The sequence below is a fragment of the Vipera berus genome (assembly GCF_964194415.1).
Source record: "Vipera berus genome assembly, chromosome: 6".
Lineage (NCBI taxonomy): Eukaryota > Metazoa > Chordata > Lepidosauria > Squamata > Viperidae > Vipera > Vipera berus.
Window position 1 is genome coordinate 69,378,333 of NC_138208.1, and position 18,569 is coordinate 69,396,901.

At 39.2% G+C, this 18,569-nt stretch overlaps 2 protein-coding genes across 7 annotated transcripts in view; one reads left to right on the plus strand and one right to left on the minus strand.

Moving 5' to 3' along the window:
• Positions 1-3,879: 3,879 nt before the first annotated feature.
• On the plus strand, positions 3,880-17,324 carry NFYB (nuclear transcription factor Y subunit beta). Of its 6 annotated transcripts, none has more exons than XR_014026908.1 (8): positions 3,880-3,992; positions 7,640-7,733; positions 8,637-8,767; positions 10,156-10,353; positions 11,254-11,335; positions 15,336-15,406; positions 16,526-16,605; positions 16,792-17,324. XR_014026908.1 is itself a non-coding variant. In XM_081331148.1 (8 exons), exons 3-8 carry the CDS (start codon positions 7,640-7,642, stop codon positions 16,822-16,824), a joined length of 618 nt encoding a protein of 205 aa, XP_081187274.1. In that variant the 5' UTR covers positions 3,905-3,992; positions 5,142-5,322; the 3' UTR covers positions 16,825-17,324. The 6 variants fall into 6 exon arrangements, 4 of the variants coding, with proteins under 4 accessions (XP_081187272.1, XP_081187274.1, XP_081187275.1 ...); XR_014026909.1 differs by having other exon boundaries at positions 15,336-15,385; XM_081331148.1 differs by lacking the exon at positions 15,336-15,406 and adding an exon at positions 5,142-5,322 and having other exon boundaries at positions 3,905-3,992.
• HCFC2 (host cell factor C2) overlaps positions 14,688-18,569 on the minus strand; it is a gene marked incomplete at its 5' end in the record, with an annotated part of 39,606 nt that continues 35,724 nt past the window's right edge. The window contains one exon of the mRNA XM_081331152.1: positions 14,688-15,359. The remainder of the gene's footprint in view (positions 15,360-18,569) is intronic.

The following is an 18,569-nucleotide window of genomic DNA, read 5'->3' on the forward strand; positions in this document are numbered from 1 at the left end:
TGGCAAGTGCTGCAGCTAGAGTGTCAACATTCAATCTCGATTTCTCACTTTTCCAAAAATCATTAGCAATTGAAAAAACCCTTTCAACTACTGCATTAATTCCAGGGCAGCACAATGTAAATTGAACAAGAATAAATAATTTTCACATGGAATATGTTCATTTTTGAAATGGCTGAATATTTCCACCCATCTTTTATCAATTTCAGCATGTTTATTTTCCCATTGTATTAATTTTTCAGAATTTAAAAATACATTCAGTCTTCCAATTTCTTCAAAGAGACAATTGTCATCTATTTTAATGTCTGGCATTTCTTTAGATAAAAACTCAAGACAAGATTCAATATCTGTTCAATATACTTGCGATGAAGTAAAAAAAACACCATTGAAAATGTGATGTTTGTTTCAGACCATTCTTCGATGTATTGAAAACGTTTGGTAAAAATTCTGCACTTCTTTGATAAACTTTTCCGTTATGCCCGGATTTGATTCCTCGTAAGTCTGACAATTTTCTTTTTATAACTAAAGGAAGAAATTCTTCTTCAAATCGAGTTTTATATTGAAGGATAAAGTCAGACTAAGTTCTGTAGCTGAAATGTGTTCACCTTCAATCTTTTGAATCATTTTGTGAAAAATAGATGCTTGATTATGTACAAAATACATTAATATCTCAGATATTTCATTATTGAAAAACTATTCCAGGATTTTAGGACATTTGTCTAGACTTAAAAAATATGAAGAGAGGCTCAAATAATTGTAGAACACGCTCTATAGCAGGTATTAGAGCAAACCAGCTAACTTTTGAATAGCCTAAAAGATTTTTGCATTGAACATTCGCTTCTTCACAAAATTGTTTTAAAGTAGCCATAAGAACAGTAAAACGACTAAAATACAAATAAATTATAGTTATTACTTCTATATCAATTGGCATGGCACATGACGCTGTGTTGATTGCATTTAACAAAATATGTGCATTACAACCTATTCCTAGTATTTTCTTTTGGAGTAAATCTTGTAATTTTACATATACATTATTCGCCCCTTTGCATCTTCACCCACCAAAATTTGTGTTTGTATTATCAGCTATTAGTGCAACAACTTTGGATTTCAAATTGTTTTCATTTATTATTCTGTATAGATGGTTTGACAAAATTTCAGCAGTTTCGCCCTCAATGGATCCTAAAATTAAAATTTTTACTTGAATGCCCTTGGTAACATTAAAATATCTTACTAGTATTGGATACAATTTAGTTTCATTATGATTGGATGCATCAGATGCAGCGTTACAAATGCTGCAGGTTCTAAGTCTTCTGTAAATATTTTGTCACAGTAATTTTTAAATACTGATTTAATAATAGCCTCGCATTTTGTCCTGGCGCATGAAAATTTAGCATCGTGAAACTTTTTCAATAATTTAGTTGTACAATCCATATTACGAAAACTTTTATTGTGAACTATGGTATGAAATGCAAATGTTCCCTCCATTGCAGCTGTTTTTCATCTTCAGAATAATTTGAAGTTTTAAAAAAACTTGTTACTTTACAACTGGAAGCAGATGCATCTGATGATTGCTTATGTTTCTTGGTGGTCAAGTGTTTCTTAATAGCTGCTCTGCCCCCAACTGCAATACAAAATTCTCCGCTGCAAATATTGCAGAAAACAGTGTTATCCTGCAAATTCTTTATTCAATTTATAATTGAAATGGCATTTCCTCTTTTTTTATTTTTCTATCCCTAAATGAAATTTAAAATATAAAATAAAATATAGAGCTACATGAACAATGCAAGCACATTCATTATGAATAAAATTACCAAAACTGAAACAATAACATAAGCAAATATATTTGTAAATAAAATTATACATATTTGGAAATTATTAAATAGATAATGAATTAATAAAATGTGAATTATTGTGCTCACCTGTGTATGATTGAATATTCACTGAGAAAGAAGTGAGTGTAATGCGTGCGTGTGTGCCGTGTCATTTTTCGGTAAGAAGTAAACAAAGCCACTTGCGCGCGGTGCACTCTCTCAAAACAATTCTCCTGTGCGGAGCGCATGCATCTCATAATCGCTTCTCGCCACAGTATACCGACCCTTGACGAATCGTCATGTCAAATACAAATACGTCACATCACACGCAACGGATCGGATCGGCATCGATCGAATATGGAGATTTACAGATTAGTCTTCAAATATCAAAAAGGAGAACATGTAGGAGAACACTTTTCGAGAGAGGACAGAACTTACAAAAGAAGGACTGTCCTCCCTAAAGGAGGACGATTGGCCACCTTAACTCAGGGGTGTCAAACTCAATTTCATTGAGGGCCACATCAGCATTGCGGTTGCCCTCAGGGGGCCGGGTGGGTATGGCCTGGATGGGCGTGGCCTACAGGGTGGGTGTGGCTAAAGTGCGTATGGCCTACTGGGTGGGCATGGCCAGCTCTACATAGTTCGCATCAAGGGTGCCTATGGGGGCCTGGGCAGGAGTGGGACAGGTCTGAGGGTCTCTGGCAAAAGGAGGGTCTCTGGGCCAGGGCCAAGGCAGCGGGGGCCGTTCCCTCACTGTTTCCAGGATGGCTTCACGGGCCACATGAAACCACTTCGCGGGCCGGATCTGGTCCCCAGGCCTTGTGTTTGACATGTCTACCTTAACTTAAAAGGATTTATCACCAAGGTTGAAATTAGCAAGTTAACTAAGGGTGTCAGCCTTCTCAAATAAGGAAAATCTCTCTAGGATATCAGAGATTTTTCCCTCTGTCTGACACTTCCCCATTTTATAAACAAGGAGGATCTTTGTTTACAAAGCCACCACTTCATTCACAAGACAAAAACAGAGTGCTGGACCACAGAGCGCTCCCTTTTGGCCATTTGCATTTCCAAGGCGGGATCTGTTCAGGCACTTTCAAGGAACAAAGGAAGGCTTTCCTATAAAACAGGGGTGTCAAACTCAATTTCATTGAGGGCCGCATCAGCATTGCGGTTGCCCTCAGGGGGCCGGGTGGGTATGGCAAGGGTGGGTGTGGCCTACTGGGTGGGCGTGGCTAGAGTGCGTATGGCCTACTGGGTGGGCATGGCCAGCTCTACATCGTTCGCATCAAGGGTGCCTATGGGGGCCTGGGCAGGAGTGGGACAGATCTGAGGGTCTTTGGCAGAAGGACAGATGTGAGGGTCTCTGGGCCAGGGCCAAGGTAGTGGGGGCCATTCCCTCACTGTTTCCAGGATGGCTTCGCGGGCCACATGAAACCACTTCACGGGTCGGATCCGGCCCCCGGGCCTTGTGTTTGACATGTCTGCTATAAAAGGAACTGGGGAGGCTGGATTGACATGTACTTCTAAACAGCTGGTCTTATTCTCTGCCTTTGGAAATAAACTTCTCTGCTTCAAACAACGGTTCTGTCTTCTTTCAAACCCGGTTTGGAAGGGACCTTCTAACACCATCTCACAAAATCAACATCCGATTTCCTTGCCACAGAACATATAGTGTGACTACAGCTATTGTGGTTGATTTTGCAGGGTAGCCAATTCTGATTCAATAAGCCTTGCTTAAACTATGGTTTGGCATGCCACGTGTATATAACTCATGTATTTCCGCGATAAAAGGTCCCTAGCCTGTAAACAAAAAAAAACAGGAGGGGAAAGGGTACAAAAAACGCTGGAAAAAGAGGACTGGCAAGTTGCTCTTCTCAGCTCGGTTCAACAGACGGGGAGGGAGAGCAGCTGCGCTCCGGGGATAAAGAGCGGAGGTCAGGCCACGCCGTTCCTGGAGAGGCCGCCGGCGGTGTTTTCGCGGCTGGGCTCAGGCAGCGGCGGGAGGGAAGCCTTCAGCGGGAACAGCCTCCTGTGCGGGGAGGGGGCGGGCAGGAGGCGGCGCGGAGGGAGGGCAGGCCGGCTTCGGGAAGCGGTGCTCCGCGCTGGGACTGGTTCCTTCGCAGCCATTTTCTGTCCAACCAAACAGCCGATTTGTGGAGGGAGCCAACCAGGGCCGCACTGGAGGTTTGTGCCTGGCTCCGGCCAATGATTGCTAACCGGTTCCACTGCAGGCTCGAATGAAATGTCCGTCTCCCTCCCCGGGCTCTGGCGTTGCCGCCGCGCCGCCGCTGAGGGGACCAGGAAGTGTGGGGAGCTGGAAAAGCCGAGCGGCGAGAGCCGAGCGGAGCCCACGCCGGGCCCGGCTGGCTGCCTCCCGCGTCTTTGTGCCGCGGCTTCTGCGCCCGCCGCGAGGGGAGGGGAAGGCGAGATGGCGGCGCTGGCCGGCCGGGCCCTGGGAACGCGGGGGGCCGAGAACCAGGCCCACGCGAGGCGGCGGCGGAGGAGGAGGAGGAGAGCGCGGCGCCTCGCCCGGGGTCGCCTCCCGTGCCTGCGAGCGAAACCGGCCTCGCCTTCCTTTTTTTTCGCCCCCTTCGCGCCCTCTTCGGGGCAGAGGGCAGAGCAGGCGAGAGAAGGGAGCTCCGCGGGGTCCCCCTGCGGCGAGGGTCCCTCTGCGCCCCCCCCTTGCTATTTGGGGGGGGTCTGCCGTACCCTCGGGGGCAGCCTCCCCGTTTCACCCACCCGCCTCCCCTCCCCAAGGCTCCCTTTCCCTCCTCGGGTGGAGCTGGGTTTGCTTAAGTCAGGGGTCGGCAACCTCGGCTCTTTTATGACTCGTGGACTTCAACTCCCAGAATTCCTGAGCCAGCATAGCTGGCTCAGGAATTCTGGGAGTTGAAGTCCACGAGTCATAAAAGAGCCGAGGTTGCCGACCCCTGGCTTAAGTCGACCCGCTTTGTCTGCTTCTGGCTTCGCTCGGCCTAAAGAAGAGGGATCGCGGGGGTGGGGGAGACCTTCCGGAAGGTTTGGCCTCTCGCCTCTGCCCCGGCCCAACGTCGCGCTGCTCGGCATTTCGCGGTTACAGGACTGGGTCCGAGGGGGAAAGTAGACGCTGTCCGAAAGCTTTCCCGCAGTCCCAGCCCGGAGAGATGCTTCGTCCTGCTATCCGGGCATCGCGGCCCTCAAGGTGGGTGGGAGCCGTGGGGCTATATTGCCCGAAAGCGTTTTCTCCGGGTCGGTGCTGGGTTGCTGTTTTTTTTTCTCGGCGCGTTATTAGCATTCAGACGTTGCTGTTGTTTCTCTTGTTACGTCTCCCACGTGCGTCTCCTGCACCCTCAGTTGTCAAATGGCCTTATCGCTGGGGCTTGAAAAGATTCAACCCATCAGATGATCACTATACGAATTCCCAGCGAGCCTTTTCTCTAAAATGCACACACAACTACAAGCAGACCGATGTTGTTGAATCAGGGTTTTGTTGTTTTTGGGCCAGCCTGCCTGCCTAATTTTAACATCCAACCATGTGAGTAAATGCTTGTGAACCTATCAGAGTGCAAATATTTCATCAGACTTCTCTGGCTTATTTGTTTTTTTTAAGGGAGCCTTGCATATTTTCTCTGTGTTATGATTGTTTTATTGATTTAGACAGAAATTATTATTAAAAGTATTTTATCCATTACAGAGAAAGTATATGACCTTTTGGTTCCCAGAATTACTTATTGATATTTATTAGAAAATGCATAGGTCTAATAGAGATCTTCTCTTGTGTTTTGCTCATTGGTAAACAAATGAATAAAAAAGACTAACAACTCACAAGCAAATCATGGATCTCAAGTGAGGTTATTCTTAAAAGTTTCAACATAAATCATTCTCTGAGAAAATATATACAAATTAATCTGTCCAATTGTCTATACTTTGTTAAACTTGAGACTAATGCATGTAGTCCTTAACTTACAATAGCATTTAGTGATGGTCAGTTAACAATGGCACTGAAAAAGTAAAATGACAATTTTTCACACTTATGACCGTTGCAGTATTCCCATGGTCACATGGTCAAAATTCAGACGCTTGGCAGTTGACTCATATTTATGATGATTGCAGTATCCCAGGGTCATGTGATCACCTTTTGTGACCATCTGACAAGCAAAGTTAATGGGGAAGCCAGAATCACTTAACAACTGCGTTACTGACTTAACAGCTACAGGGATTCACTTAACAACTGTGGCAAGAATGGTCATAAAATGGGGCAAAACCCACTTAACAAATGTTTCAGCAACATAAATTTTGGGCTCAATTGTGTTGAAAGTTGAGGACTACCTGTATATGCCTGTTGATGGTTGTTTCTTTTTTGCCCTGTAAAATACTGATCTTCCAACACACATGCATGCACATAGATGCTTTTGCCATTAAGAACATGCCAAATTAATAAAACCTGGAATAATTGCATCCTTGACAGCTGATTTTAACACATCTTGAAAACGTGAGTAGGGTTACACTAGATAGGACTGAAATACTGTACTAGGAAGGACCAGGACTATAAGCTAGAGAAGTTGGGAAAAATATCCCAGAGGGATGCCACTTTTCTAGTGATATCAAATAGTCTATGTAGACATATCCAAAAGTATTGTCTGCATTAGGGAACAACCAGTTCTGAGAGTAATCTGCCGTGGTTTGTTGACATGTCTTCTTGCTCTTGCTGTTAGGATCTTGCCTTCACTCTCATCCTATTGACTGTAATCACTGGGGTAGAAAGGCCGGATCATTTGCAGCCATTCTCTGAGCAGAGAAGCAAGCACGGGTAACTGTGCCCTGGGACTACATTAGGGATACCAGTGCAGCTAACCATTCTCTTCCAGCTGGAATGATAGAGAACTGTTCTGACTCTTGTCAAGCAATCTAAAGCAGTTTGTTCTGTGGTCTGGTGCTGTATCTCTTTTCAGATTGCAAAGGAAAGGCTGTAGTAATTTGGCATGTGATGAAGGCAGCTCTTTAACTGAATGCCCATCCCTTTCAGCCCACATCTTTCACACTCCTCTTTCGGCACCCTGTGGGTCACAGTGTGGCTATTTATAAGCCTCTTACTACTTCCATCCACTTCAACTGCTTCAGGTTAAAGTAGTTTTATTCCAATATTGGCCTAGTAAAACAGCAGTAGATGGTTCCTTTTGTGGGGGGGGGGAGTTGAGATTTTTTATTGCTTTTTAATTAAAACCAGAAAAGACCAAAACAAAGGTAATAGTGATGGAGATACATACATTTTCAAATAGAAGGAACCCCCCTCTCCCAATTATTAAACTATTATGCAATATTACAATCCTTATTAATGGAAGTCACGGTAATTCTTTTTAAAATTCAGTTTAATGCTTCCTGACGGGGAGCCAAAGCATGAAATATTTACACAGAGAGAAACAACACTGTTTTGTGAAGAATTTATCATTACAGTATTTAATGAACAGTGGCATCTATCATACAGAACTTAAAGCCCTGAGAAATACTCAGTTATTTGAAATGGTGGATAATTAAGTATTTATGTTAAGCCTTTAACATTTGATATGTATTCGATAACGTCTGAAATACTTCAGCCCCACAAAAGAATAAAGTAGATTGCGTGGGGATGATAAATGCCATACCATCACACATGAATAATAGTATCCCTGTGTTCTAAAACAATTTAGTAGATAGAGTGAATTAAATAATAAGAAATGCAGTGGGAGTTTCTTAATATATCTGAAATTTAAAAGTTCAGATATGGAAGACTGTTGATACTATATATATTTCTAATCATGATGGTAATAATGTGTATATATAGCCAATGTTTATTTTACAATATCTTATTGTAGATGGATGGTGATAATTCTACAACAGATGCTTCACAGCTGGGAATTGCTGGAGATTACATTGGTGGTAGTCACTATGTGATCCAACCTCATGATGGTAAGTAATATGTTGAATAGAATGTATTGATTCTTCAATGGGTAGAATTACCCGTTCTTTCTTGGTATCCCTTTCTTTTTTAAATACCTTTTCCTTTCTTCCTATACAGTAGACTGACAGGGAAGATATAAATAATTTGTTTTAATGTCTGAATTAAAATATTGAAAAGAACTTTTTTATAGGAAGGCCAAATACTGCATTAAGTTAGTTCAAGAATGACATCTTGCTCATAGGCTGAGCTTGCCCACCTTTGATATAAGTTATGCCTCAGGCTTAATATTGCTGGTGGTATTGGCCTAGTAGCATGGTCTTTTCATTCTTAGAATGCTGAAATGTTAAGTAAAAATATAAAAGAAAAACTACTAGGTTTTTTAAAATGCATTTAAAGAAGAGTACAGGTAGTCCTCAACTTATGACCAGTAGCTTAGCAACCATTCAAAGTTAGTGCACCTTCCTGGAGGTACTTAAAATCCAGATGTGAAGTTGATGGCTGCCACTCCCCACTGTGGTCATATGACCATATTTTGTGTGCTTAGCAATTGGGCCACCTTACAGCCATTTGCAGAGTTCCATAGTCACATGATGTGTTCTATGACAGTTTTGCCAAAAACCAACATATACTTCCAGTTTTCAACAAAATCACATTCATAGTGGTTTGCTTAACAACTCTAGTGTTCACTTAACAATCATCACTAAAAAGATCATAAAATCGGTCATGTGAGTGACCCCGTTTACAACGATCAAGAGTTACAACTTTGATGAGGAGGGTCCATTACTGTTGTAACTCAAGGTCTACCTATAACAAAAAGGTAATATAAAGTAAGTGTAGGTTTTTCAGTTAGGTATCAGTGCATTGATTAATGTTCCTGATTATATAATTAATATTTATATATGTTTTCTTAGATACTGAGGACAGCATGAATGATCATGAAGACACAAATGGTTCCAAAGAGAGTTTTAGAGAACAAGATATATACCTTCCTATTGCAAATGTGGCAAGGATAATGAAGAATGCTATACCTCAGACAGGAAAGGTAATATTAAAATAAATCCTTGATAGTATTCCATATTTTAAATCCAGATTAGGGACTTTGGATCTGGTATTGTTTTTTAATGTTCATTAGTTTCTGTTAACAAGCAAGAGTGTCATATTTTTTAGTTAATCACAATTCCATATTGTCCAGAATAGAAGTTTGCATTTTTCTCTTGTGAGGAAAAATAAGTTTTAAGTTCTAGGACAGTTTTCATTATCTTAAAAGAAGATGGCCAGGTCATTTTTCATATTGAGAAGAAAACAATAATTAATAACTTGTAGAAGCATTCCTTCAATGAAAGAACATTTATAGTATTTTTCACTTAGTGGCACACAAAGTATTTTGAATTTCAACCATTTTCAATAAGGATCATCCTGGCTGCTTTGCAAACGGATTACTTTGTTTATTTTGGAAGTGTTTAGAACTTAAAAATATTTTCCACTTTCCAATTCTCTGTATAAAATGCATATTTTTGTCAACAGTCTTTCTTGGTATACTTAAGAATTAATTGAGATTAAGCTGGGTAACATGCTTTATTATTTTAAACATTAATGGCTTTTAATATAATTAGCGTTGATAACTAGCTAGATTGGCTCTTTGATTAGACATAGATGTCCATGGAGCAGGGTGAGTTTCTAAAAATGGTTCTGCAACATTTCTGCTAGAGTACATGGTACTTCTATTAAGAAGTATGATTTGGGGATTTGGCACAAAGATATCAATGTTTTAGTATTCAGCTCTGATCTGCTTGTCATCTGAATCAGATGGGACACTGATTAATCAAGTGAAATGTCAATCGTACTTGAATCTAGTAGCAACGTGGATGAGAATCAGCAAACCAAAGAAAAACTCCAGTAAAATTGATGCCTTGTGATATACGTTTCTTGTGTCCAGGAATCTGTTACAGACTCTTGAACAGAAGATGTGTCATTTGGTTGATCTTGATCCAGATGTATTGTTTGGGACCACATCACCAACTTTTATTAGCATGAAGAATCTTTACCAGCTTCAACCATCCTTACATAAGGATGGTTATCTCTGATAATGGAAAATGTCAACTATTACGGAAGATGCATAAATTTCTGACAGGTTCAGGTAGACTTGATTATATTACATTGATCCTGAGGAAGCTGAATGGGTTGCTAGTTTGATTCCCAGTCTGTGTCAATGCCTGAGTTGATCTTTAAGGTCAAAATATTTTGGGGCTTAAATGTCTGAAAGAACATACCTCCCTGTATCTGCCTGCCTTGTTTTTATATTTTATTATGCATTTATTATGCCTCCATTATTATGCCTTTTTAATAATTTTTATTATGTTTTGGGGGGGTTATTATTTTTATCTCTTGGGAAAAGTGGTATAAAAATATTGTATATTGTGTATATTTTAGATTGCTAAAGATGCAAAAGAATGTGTGCAGGAGTGTGTCAGTGAATTCATCAGTTTTATTACATCAGAAGCAAGTGAGAGGTGTCATCAAGAGAAACGGAAGACCATAAATGGAGAAGATATTCTCTTTGCTATGTCTACTCTGGGGTTTGATAGCTATGTTGAACCTTTGAAGTTGTATCTTCAGAAGTTTAGAGAGGTTTGTAATTCTGTTTGCAATTGTTTCATTGTGTTTATATTTGTGTATTGGAAGTAAAGATAGCTGGGTAATTTGTATGTGGGGTTTTGTGGTTTTTTTTGTTTTTTTGTTGTTGTTGTTTTGGAAAAGACCATTTTTACCTGTTCTGCAATGTTTTGTAAAGATTTTCCTTTACCTATATACAGGTGTTTTATTATAGTAGAAAAAATAGTATTTGTATCACATGGACTAGAGTAAAAAAGCAGCTTGTATTTACAAATTTGTTATTTTAACAATGTGGCTTAATCAACATTTGCAGTTAAGTGTTTTGTATAATTTAATGTGTTAGGTTTCAAGAAGAAAATGGATGAGAATCTCCACAAAATCAAACTAAAGTATATAAATTTTGTCACACAAGCAACCTTTCTTCTCTTCACCCTTTAATTTGCACTATGTTCTGTTGCATAGGGATTTGGGTTTTTGTGGTCTTGCTTCACATCTGCTTTACTTCTACTTTGTTTACCGTAGTGCTAAGAATGAACAGAATGGAGCAGAGCTGAAACATATGCATCTCATAATAAGGAATGGTGCTTGTTGCAGTTACTTTCTGTAAATAGCTATTCATAGCCAGTTGGAAGGCAGAATTACACATCAGCCTCTGGTTAAGAGAGAATGAGCTGGCAGTAGGAAGCCAACTGGGAATATTCTTCCAAAGATCTACCTAATTTGCCATTTTGTCTAAGATGCTTACCCAGAAAACCTACTATATGAATATTTAATACGATAAATGATGGGCAAAATTAACAGTCTCCTATTAGGAAAAGTCTTTTTTTTAATAAAAGAGAAAGATTTCAAACTAGAATTGTATTGTGAATTGTAGAAAATACATGTGTTATATGTAAAATATTACTGTTTTTCAAGGCAATGAAGGGGGAAAAAGGCATTGGTGGAACAGTTACCACAGCAGACGGCCTTAGTGAGGAGCTCACAGAGGAAGCATTTAGTAAGTACTGTATTACTGGTGCAGCTGTGGTGTTTGTTGCCTAATACTTACGATTAAATAACCTTGCTAATTGTATTGAACTATAGCCAGTATTTATGTGACAGTTTAATGGCAAAGTACATGTAGTCCACAAAATATTGATGCTATATGTAAGTAATCCTTGGGTTTAGAGACTGGGCAGTTGGGACTGGGATTGTTGCAGCCTTAAAGTGCAAAGTCATGTGTCCTCATCGCTTAGTGATAGTTCAGGGTGCCATAATATTTCTAAGTTCCACAGATCATTAAGCAGAAAGTGGCAGAGGAGTCCCAGGTAGGTAGCATGGGGTAGAGGGGGAAATCCAGCACAGGCTGCACATGAGTCCAGGGTAGCCAGGGGACTGGAATCATCTGTGACCTCCCCTGCCAACTTCCACATTGACTTTGCTTGTGGGAATCTGGCAGGGAAGGTTGCAAATGGCAATCGTGACCATGTCTCCCTGAAGTGTTGTTAATAATAATAATAATAATAATAATAATAATAATAATAATAATAAGAAGAAGAAGAAGAAGAAGAAGAAGAAGAAGAAGAAGAAGAAGAAGAAGAAGAAGAAGAAGAAGAAGAAGAAGAAGAAGAAGAAGAAGAAGTTGTTGTTGGAAGGGACCTTGGAGGTCATCTAGTCCAACCCCCTTGGAGGTCATCTAGTCCAACTCCCTGCTCAGGCAGGAAACCCTAAACCATTTCAGACAAGTGGCTGGCCAGTCTCTTCTTAAAAACTTCCAGTGTTGGAGCATTCACCACTTCTGGAGGCAGGTTGTTCCACTGGTTAATTGTTCTAACTGTCAGGAAGTTTCTCCTTAGTTCTAGGTTGCTTCTCTCCTTGACTAGTTTCCATCCGTTGCTTCTTGTCCTGCTTTCAGGTGCTTTGGAGAATAGCTTGACTCCCTCTTCTTTGTGGCAGCCCCTGAGATATTGGAACACTACTATCATGTCACCCCTCACCCTTCTCTTCATTAAACTACACATACCCAATTCCAGCAACCATTCCCTATATGTTTTAGCCTCCAGTCCCCCAATCATCTTTGTTGCTCTTCTTTGTACTCTTTCTAGAGTCTCGACATCTTTTTTACATCGTGGTGACCAAAACTGGATGCAGTATTCCAGGTGTGGCCTTACCAAGGCATTGTAAAGTGGTATTAGTATTTCACGCGATCTTGATTCTATCCCTCTGTTAATGCAGCCTAGCACTGTGTTGGCTTTTTTGGCAGCTGCAGCACACTGCTGGCTCATATTGAAGTGATTGTCCACTAGGACTCCGAGATCTCTCTCACAGTTGCTACTATTGAGCAAGGTACCACCTATACTATACCTGTGCATTTGATTTTTCCTGCCTAAATGTAGAACCTTACTTTTTCACAATTGAATTTCATTTTGTTAGATAGTGCCCAGTGTTCGAGTCTGTCCAGATCCTCCTGTACCTTAAGCCTATCTTCTGGAGTATTGGCTATTCCTGCCAGCTTGGTGTTTGTTGTCTGCAAATTTGATGAGTTCCCCATCTATCCCCTCATCCAAATCGTTGATGAAGATGTTGAAGAGCACTGGGCCCAGAACAGAGCCCTGGGGTACCCCACTACACACTTCCTTCCATGTAGATGCAGTTCCATTGAGGACCACACGCTAAGTACAGCCAGTCAGCCAGCTACGAATCCATCTGGTGGTGATGCTATCTAACCCACATTTTTCTATCTTACCAAGTAGAAGGTTGTGATCTACTTTATCAAATGCCTTACTGAAGTCCAAGTAAATTATATCTACAGCATTCCTCTGGTCCACTAGTTTTGTCACTTGGTCAAAGAATGCAATAAGATTTGTCTGGCATGATCTGTTTTCGACAAACCCATGTTGGCTTTTAGTGATAACTTTGTTCGCATCAAGGTGTTCGCTGATTTGTTGTTTGATTATCTTTTCCAGAATCTTCCCAGGTATTGAGGTCAGGCTGATAGGTCTGTAGTTTCCTGGATCTATTTTTTTCCCTTTTTTGAAGATGGGAACTACATCAGCTCTCTTCCAGTCCTCTGGTAGTTCCCCAGTACTCCAGGATCTTTGAAAAATATAGTTCAGTGGTTCTGAGATCACGTCTGCCAGTTCCTTGAGAACTTTGGGGTGTAATCCGTTTTGATAGGTTGGACTTTTTTTTCCCTTTGTGTAAAGACAGATGCAAAAAAAGAGTTAAATAGTTCTGCTTTCTCCCTGTTGCTTGTCACCTTGCCACTTTCCCCCACTAATGGACCAATCATTTCCTTAACTTTTTTCTTGTTTCTTATATGTTTAAAGAAGCTTTTTTTGTTATTTTTGACTTTTGTCGCAAGACTTAGTTCATTTTGAGCCTTAGCTTCTCTCACTTCATCTTTGCAGGCACGGGCTGTTTGCTGATATTCTGCCTTAGTTATGTGCCCCTCTTTCCACTTCTTATACTTGTCCTTTTTATCTTTCAGTTTATCAGAGAGTTCTTTATGCAGCCATGCTGGTTTCTTTTGAAAGCTGTTATTTTTCTTCTTTGTTGGTATTGTGCTAGACTGGGCCTTTATTATCTCACTTTTCAAAATTTCCCAAGCTTCTTGAGTTGTTTTCCTCTTTAGGATTCTCATCCATGGAATTCTTCCCAAGGTCTCTCTAAGTTTAATTGAAATTAGCTCTTTTAAAGTCCAAGACTCTAGTTTGGCTGTATTCTATTGCTTGTGCTTCCATAATGTTGAATTCCAATATTGCATGATCACTTCCCCCCAAGGGGAATAATGTTATAATTGTGAGCCAGGCAATCAAATGTGATCAAGTGACTGCAGGGATGCTGCAATGGCCAGAACTTTGAGGATTGGTTATACATCTATTTTTTTCAGCCCCACTGTAATTTTGAACAGTTAGTGAACAAATGGACATAAGCCAAGTACTATCTGTAGTTTGTTCGTGAATCCTTGAAAACAAGATTGAAACTACATGAACTAAGAGTTATACTGAGTGACTTACAATTTTGAGCAAGTTTTCATATGGATCTACTATTTCACTTGTTCCCATCACTGTAAATCATTTTTGCAGAGGAGAGTTTCCACTGAAAATTATATGTGAGATAATATAACATGTATTTTGATGCATGAAGGTTTATTCCTTAATGAAAACACAGAAACAAAGCAATTCTGCTGCTGTTGGATAACTTACTGAAGCATGTAGGGAAAAAATATTATTCTTCTAATATCCCTGAATTGCAAATAGTAAAGTCTTTGACCTCAATCCAGCGTTGTTACTTATTTGAAATAGTTATGCCCTGTCCATCTTCAAAACATTTCAGGCTGGTTATAATAAAGAAAGAGAATAAAACAATACAACTAAGTAAAATTAAATTGAAAATTAATTTGAAATACTCAGTTTAAAATACACATTTGTTTGTCTGAAACTTGGTACAACAGTGGTATAATTTACCTAAAACTAACCATGCATTCCTCTTTAAGACAGAATCTTTTTAATAAAGGTTTCTGCAGAAAACAACTGTTTCTTTCATTATGAGTTATGTTTAAATTATGCAGAGTTCTCCCAAGAATGATTCCATTGTTTAAAACATTTTAAATAGCATTCTTTGCATTTTGATAACAGGTGTGTTTCTCCTTTTGCATAGAGTTCATTGAGATTTTAATTAGATATCTTCCACTAGTTTTGAGCTCTGCATTTTTTCTAATGGAATGCAGATGCTTTTGAGTGCATGAAGATAATTAATAATTGTACATACTTCTGGAATTTAGAAAGTAGAAGGTCTAAACAGGCAGGGAAGGAGGAATTCTCTGATAAAACTTTATCACAACAGAACTGCATTAATTACACAGTTGTTTTCTTCGGTGAATTATATTCCAAGTATTGAATGACTATATAAAAAAAATCCCTATACTGATTAGACAGATCATTTGAATGCAGATCAAAGCATGTGTAGGCATTGCTGATAGAAGCTTACTTCCTATCTTCCTGTTGCCCCAAAAGGTTCATCTGAAGGTCATGATCCTCCTGAATGAGAGGAAGAATATTTGAAAGTAAGGCAGAGAGACCTCTATGTAAGCACCATACAAAAGAGGCATCTAATTTTTAATAATTCATGCTGTCTCTATCACCCTCCTGCAATATAACACATATAGAGGTAGTCCTTGACTCAATACAAGTTTGTTTAGTGAATATTCGAAGTTACAACGGCACTGAAAAAGTGATGTGTGATCGTTTTTCACACTTGCGGCCGTTGTGGCATCCCAATGGTCATGTAATCAAAATTCAGATGCTTGGCAATTCACTCCTATTTGTGACTGTTGTAGTGTCCTGGGGTCATGTGATCACCTTTTGCGACCTAACAAGCAAAGTCAATGGGGAAGCTAGATGCACTTTACTACTGTGCTACTAACTTAACTGCAGTGATTCATTTAACAAATGTTGCTAGAAAGGTCATACAATGGGGCAAAATTCACTCAACAAATGTCTCAGCAACAGAATTTTTGGGCTCAATTATGGTTGTAATTGGAGGACTGCCTGTATTTTGTTTGAATTTTAAAATACTCAAACTTTGGGAGTGGATTGGTGGAGTAAAGATGGAGCAGCAAATGTGTGAAACTTGATGATTGTAGTTAGTAGACCTATCTCTTTGAAACCATGCTGTTTTGTCAGAAACATTGCATATAATTTGACAGGCTTATTGTATTAGATGGAACTTGCTCTGTTGAACTGATCGTGATATTTGTTCTGTTTTGCATGTGTGTGTTATTAAAAATATTTGCCAAACATAGACAAACAATTATAAAAGAGCAAGAGGATAGAGAACCTTTGAGCATGTGTTTCCGTTAAAGTACAGTGATGTGCTCCAACAGTCATGCTTTAAAAAACTGAAAATATTAATAGCCACTGTAAAGAATCAATCTGACTTCCAGCTATAGGATAGACAGTTAATACGCTATTTAATGTTTTTATTCATACTACTGTGTATTTTTATCTTCCAAATTAGTTCACAGTTGAACTCAGTTTCTTGTTATGAAGGTCTAATATTCAACTTGTACTGTCAGGTTGCAGTTCCAGTACATATTAGTGAAAGAGATCAGATTTCATACTGTTTAATGGTAGATATTTAACTTGGATTTGGTATTTATTTCTTCATGAGCAGAAATCTTCTAACTGCTATTTTTCTCATGTAGCTAACCAGTTACCAGCAGGTTTGATAACTACAGATGGCCAACAACAAAATGTCATGGTTTATACAACGTCCTATCAACAGGTACAGCAGTTCCTTCTCTCCCCCTACCCCTCACCCCCTTAATTTTTGTTAAGTATTTCCAGTTTTGGTAGTCAGGACAATGAAAAAGTGTGGTATTGCTAAGATCACTACAATAGATTACACGAACAAAAATGTGTTTCTGGATTGATTTTTGAAATTAATGTGTATTTGTTTTTTATTCCCTAGATCCCTGGTGTTCAGCAGATTCAGTTCTCATGACTTGAAGAAGGCTTTAGACACATAAGAAATATGAACAAGGCTTGCTAAAGGAAAGAGAACTTGAATTGGCTAGTGAAGAAAGAAATGTCACTTTGTATATTCAATAGTTGTAATGTAGCTTCCTGAGGCTTGACTAATTGAGATGTGAACTCTGATTCAAACCTTTTTTCATGAGTGATTTTAAAAGAAATTGGATTTTAAAGGTATTAAAATATTTTTTTTTGTTTTGTACAAGAGTTTGTTGCTCTGTATAACTCCTATATGCATTGTATATTGCAATTTACTACTGTCAGATTTGTAGACAGTTTCTTATTTTCATATTGAATCATCTTACTTTTGTAATTCAAGTAAACAGCTGGGTTTAATTCATGTTTACCCTTTGAATAAAACATAAGGGTACAGTTTATTTTGAATGCAAGTTGCCTTTATTATAAAAATTGAGATGACCTTTTGTTTTGTATGTCTTGCATGAATTGAATTAAATATTTATTAATATTTAACTTGAAAGGAAATTCCTCAAATGCTCACAGTTCAAAATAAGTGCTCCCACTTATTACTTTTAATATAATCATTTAAATAATGGGAATCCAGAATTAACCAATCTTTGGATCATAGCATAATAACCTTGGGTCATGATCCCTGGGAACTATTTTGCACAAGCTGTAAAAGAATGAAGGAGGGTTTGTCAGGAACTGTTTTTTTGTATGCAGAATTAGTTCTGTGGATTGTCTGGTACCCAATATCAGTGTTAACTGTATCTGGTAGTGCAGTCCCTATTTTGCAACAATTAGAAGTATGTAGTAAAGGGTTTTTTTGTTGATCTTTGGACTAGGGATATTCATCTTGCTACTTTTGAAATAAATTCCTTTTAATTTATGATTTCTCTTCAAAGAAGTCAGATTCTGTTTTATACTTTGTCAAATTACCTCTTTAACATTTCATAATCATGACGTGTGGGATCTCAGAGCTTAATAACTGGACGTTAGAGGGGCATGTATTTTGGGGGATGTAAATGGAAGGCTTGAGCATCTATTTGGCTGTTTCCTGTTGCTGCAATAAATTTTAAGATACCTACAAAAATATTGTGATTTGTAAAATGATAATAAGTGAACAAATGCCACTGAGAACTTGAGAATAAAATTGTTGATCAGCAAAGCTTACTCCTGGACAAAAATCAGACAACAAAAAAGAGCTGCTAAATTCTAAACCGTGAAGAGAAATATGTGACAATCTGATGCTCATCCCTCCAAGGGAACTGGTCTCTATTTAAATCATGATGGCAAAAATACTCTAAATCTGAAACACTGAAAAAACACATCCCAGCAGTATTTAACATTTGAAAAACAAACCTCATATAATTTTTGCTCAGAAGCTGTATAGTCCAAGATAATTTCTTTTTAAAAAAATAGCACCAATGTATGGCTGTGAAAGTTGGACCATAAGAAAGGCTGAGCACCAAAGAATTGAGGCCTTTGAACTATGGTGCTGGAGAAGACTCCTGCGAGTTCCGTGGACTGCAAGGCGATCAAACCGGTCAGTCCTAGAGGAGATCAACCCTGACTGCTCTTTAGAAGGCCAGATCCTGAAGTTGAAACTCAAATACTTTGGCCACCTAATGAGAAGGAAGGACTCACTGGAGAAGAGCCTAATGCTGGGAAAGATTGAGGGCAATAGAAGATGGGGACGACAGAGAATGAGGTGGCTAGATGGAGTCACTGAAGCAGTAGGCGTGAGTTTAAATGGAC

Bases quoted from the DNA above. Each gene is read 5' to 3' on its own strand.
- NFYB (XM_081331146.1), top strand. From the start codon at position 7,640: ATGGATGGTGATAATTCTACAACAGATGCTTCACAGCTGGGAATTGCT. The intron at 7,734-8,636 runs GTAAGTAATATG...ATGTTTTCTTAG, and splicing joins TGTGATCCAACCTCATGATG to ATACTGAGGACAGCATGAAT. The intron at 16,606-16,791 runs GTACAGCAGTTC...TTTATTCCCTAG, and splicing joins ATACAACGTCCTATCAACAG to ATCCCTGGTGTTCAGCAGAT.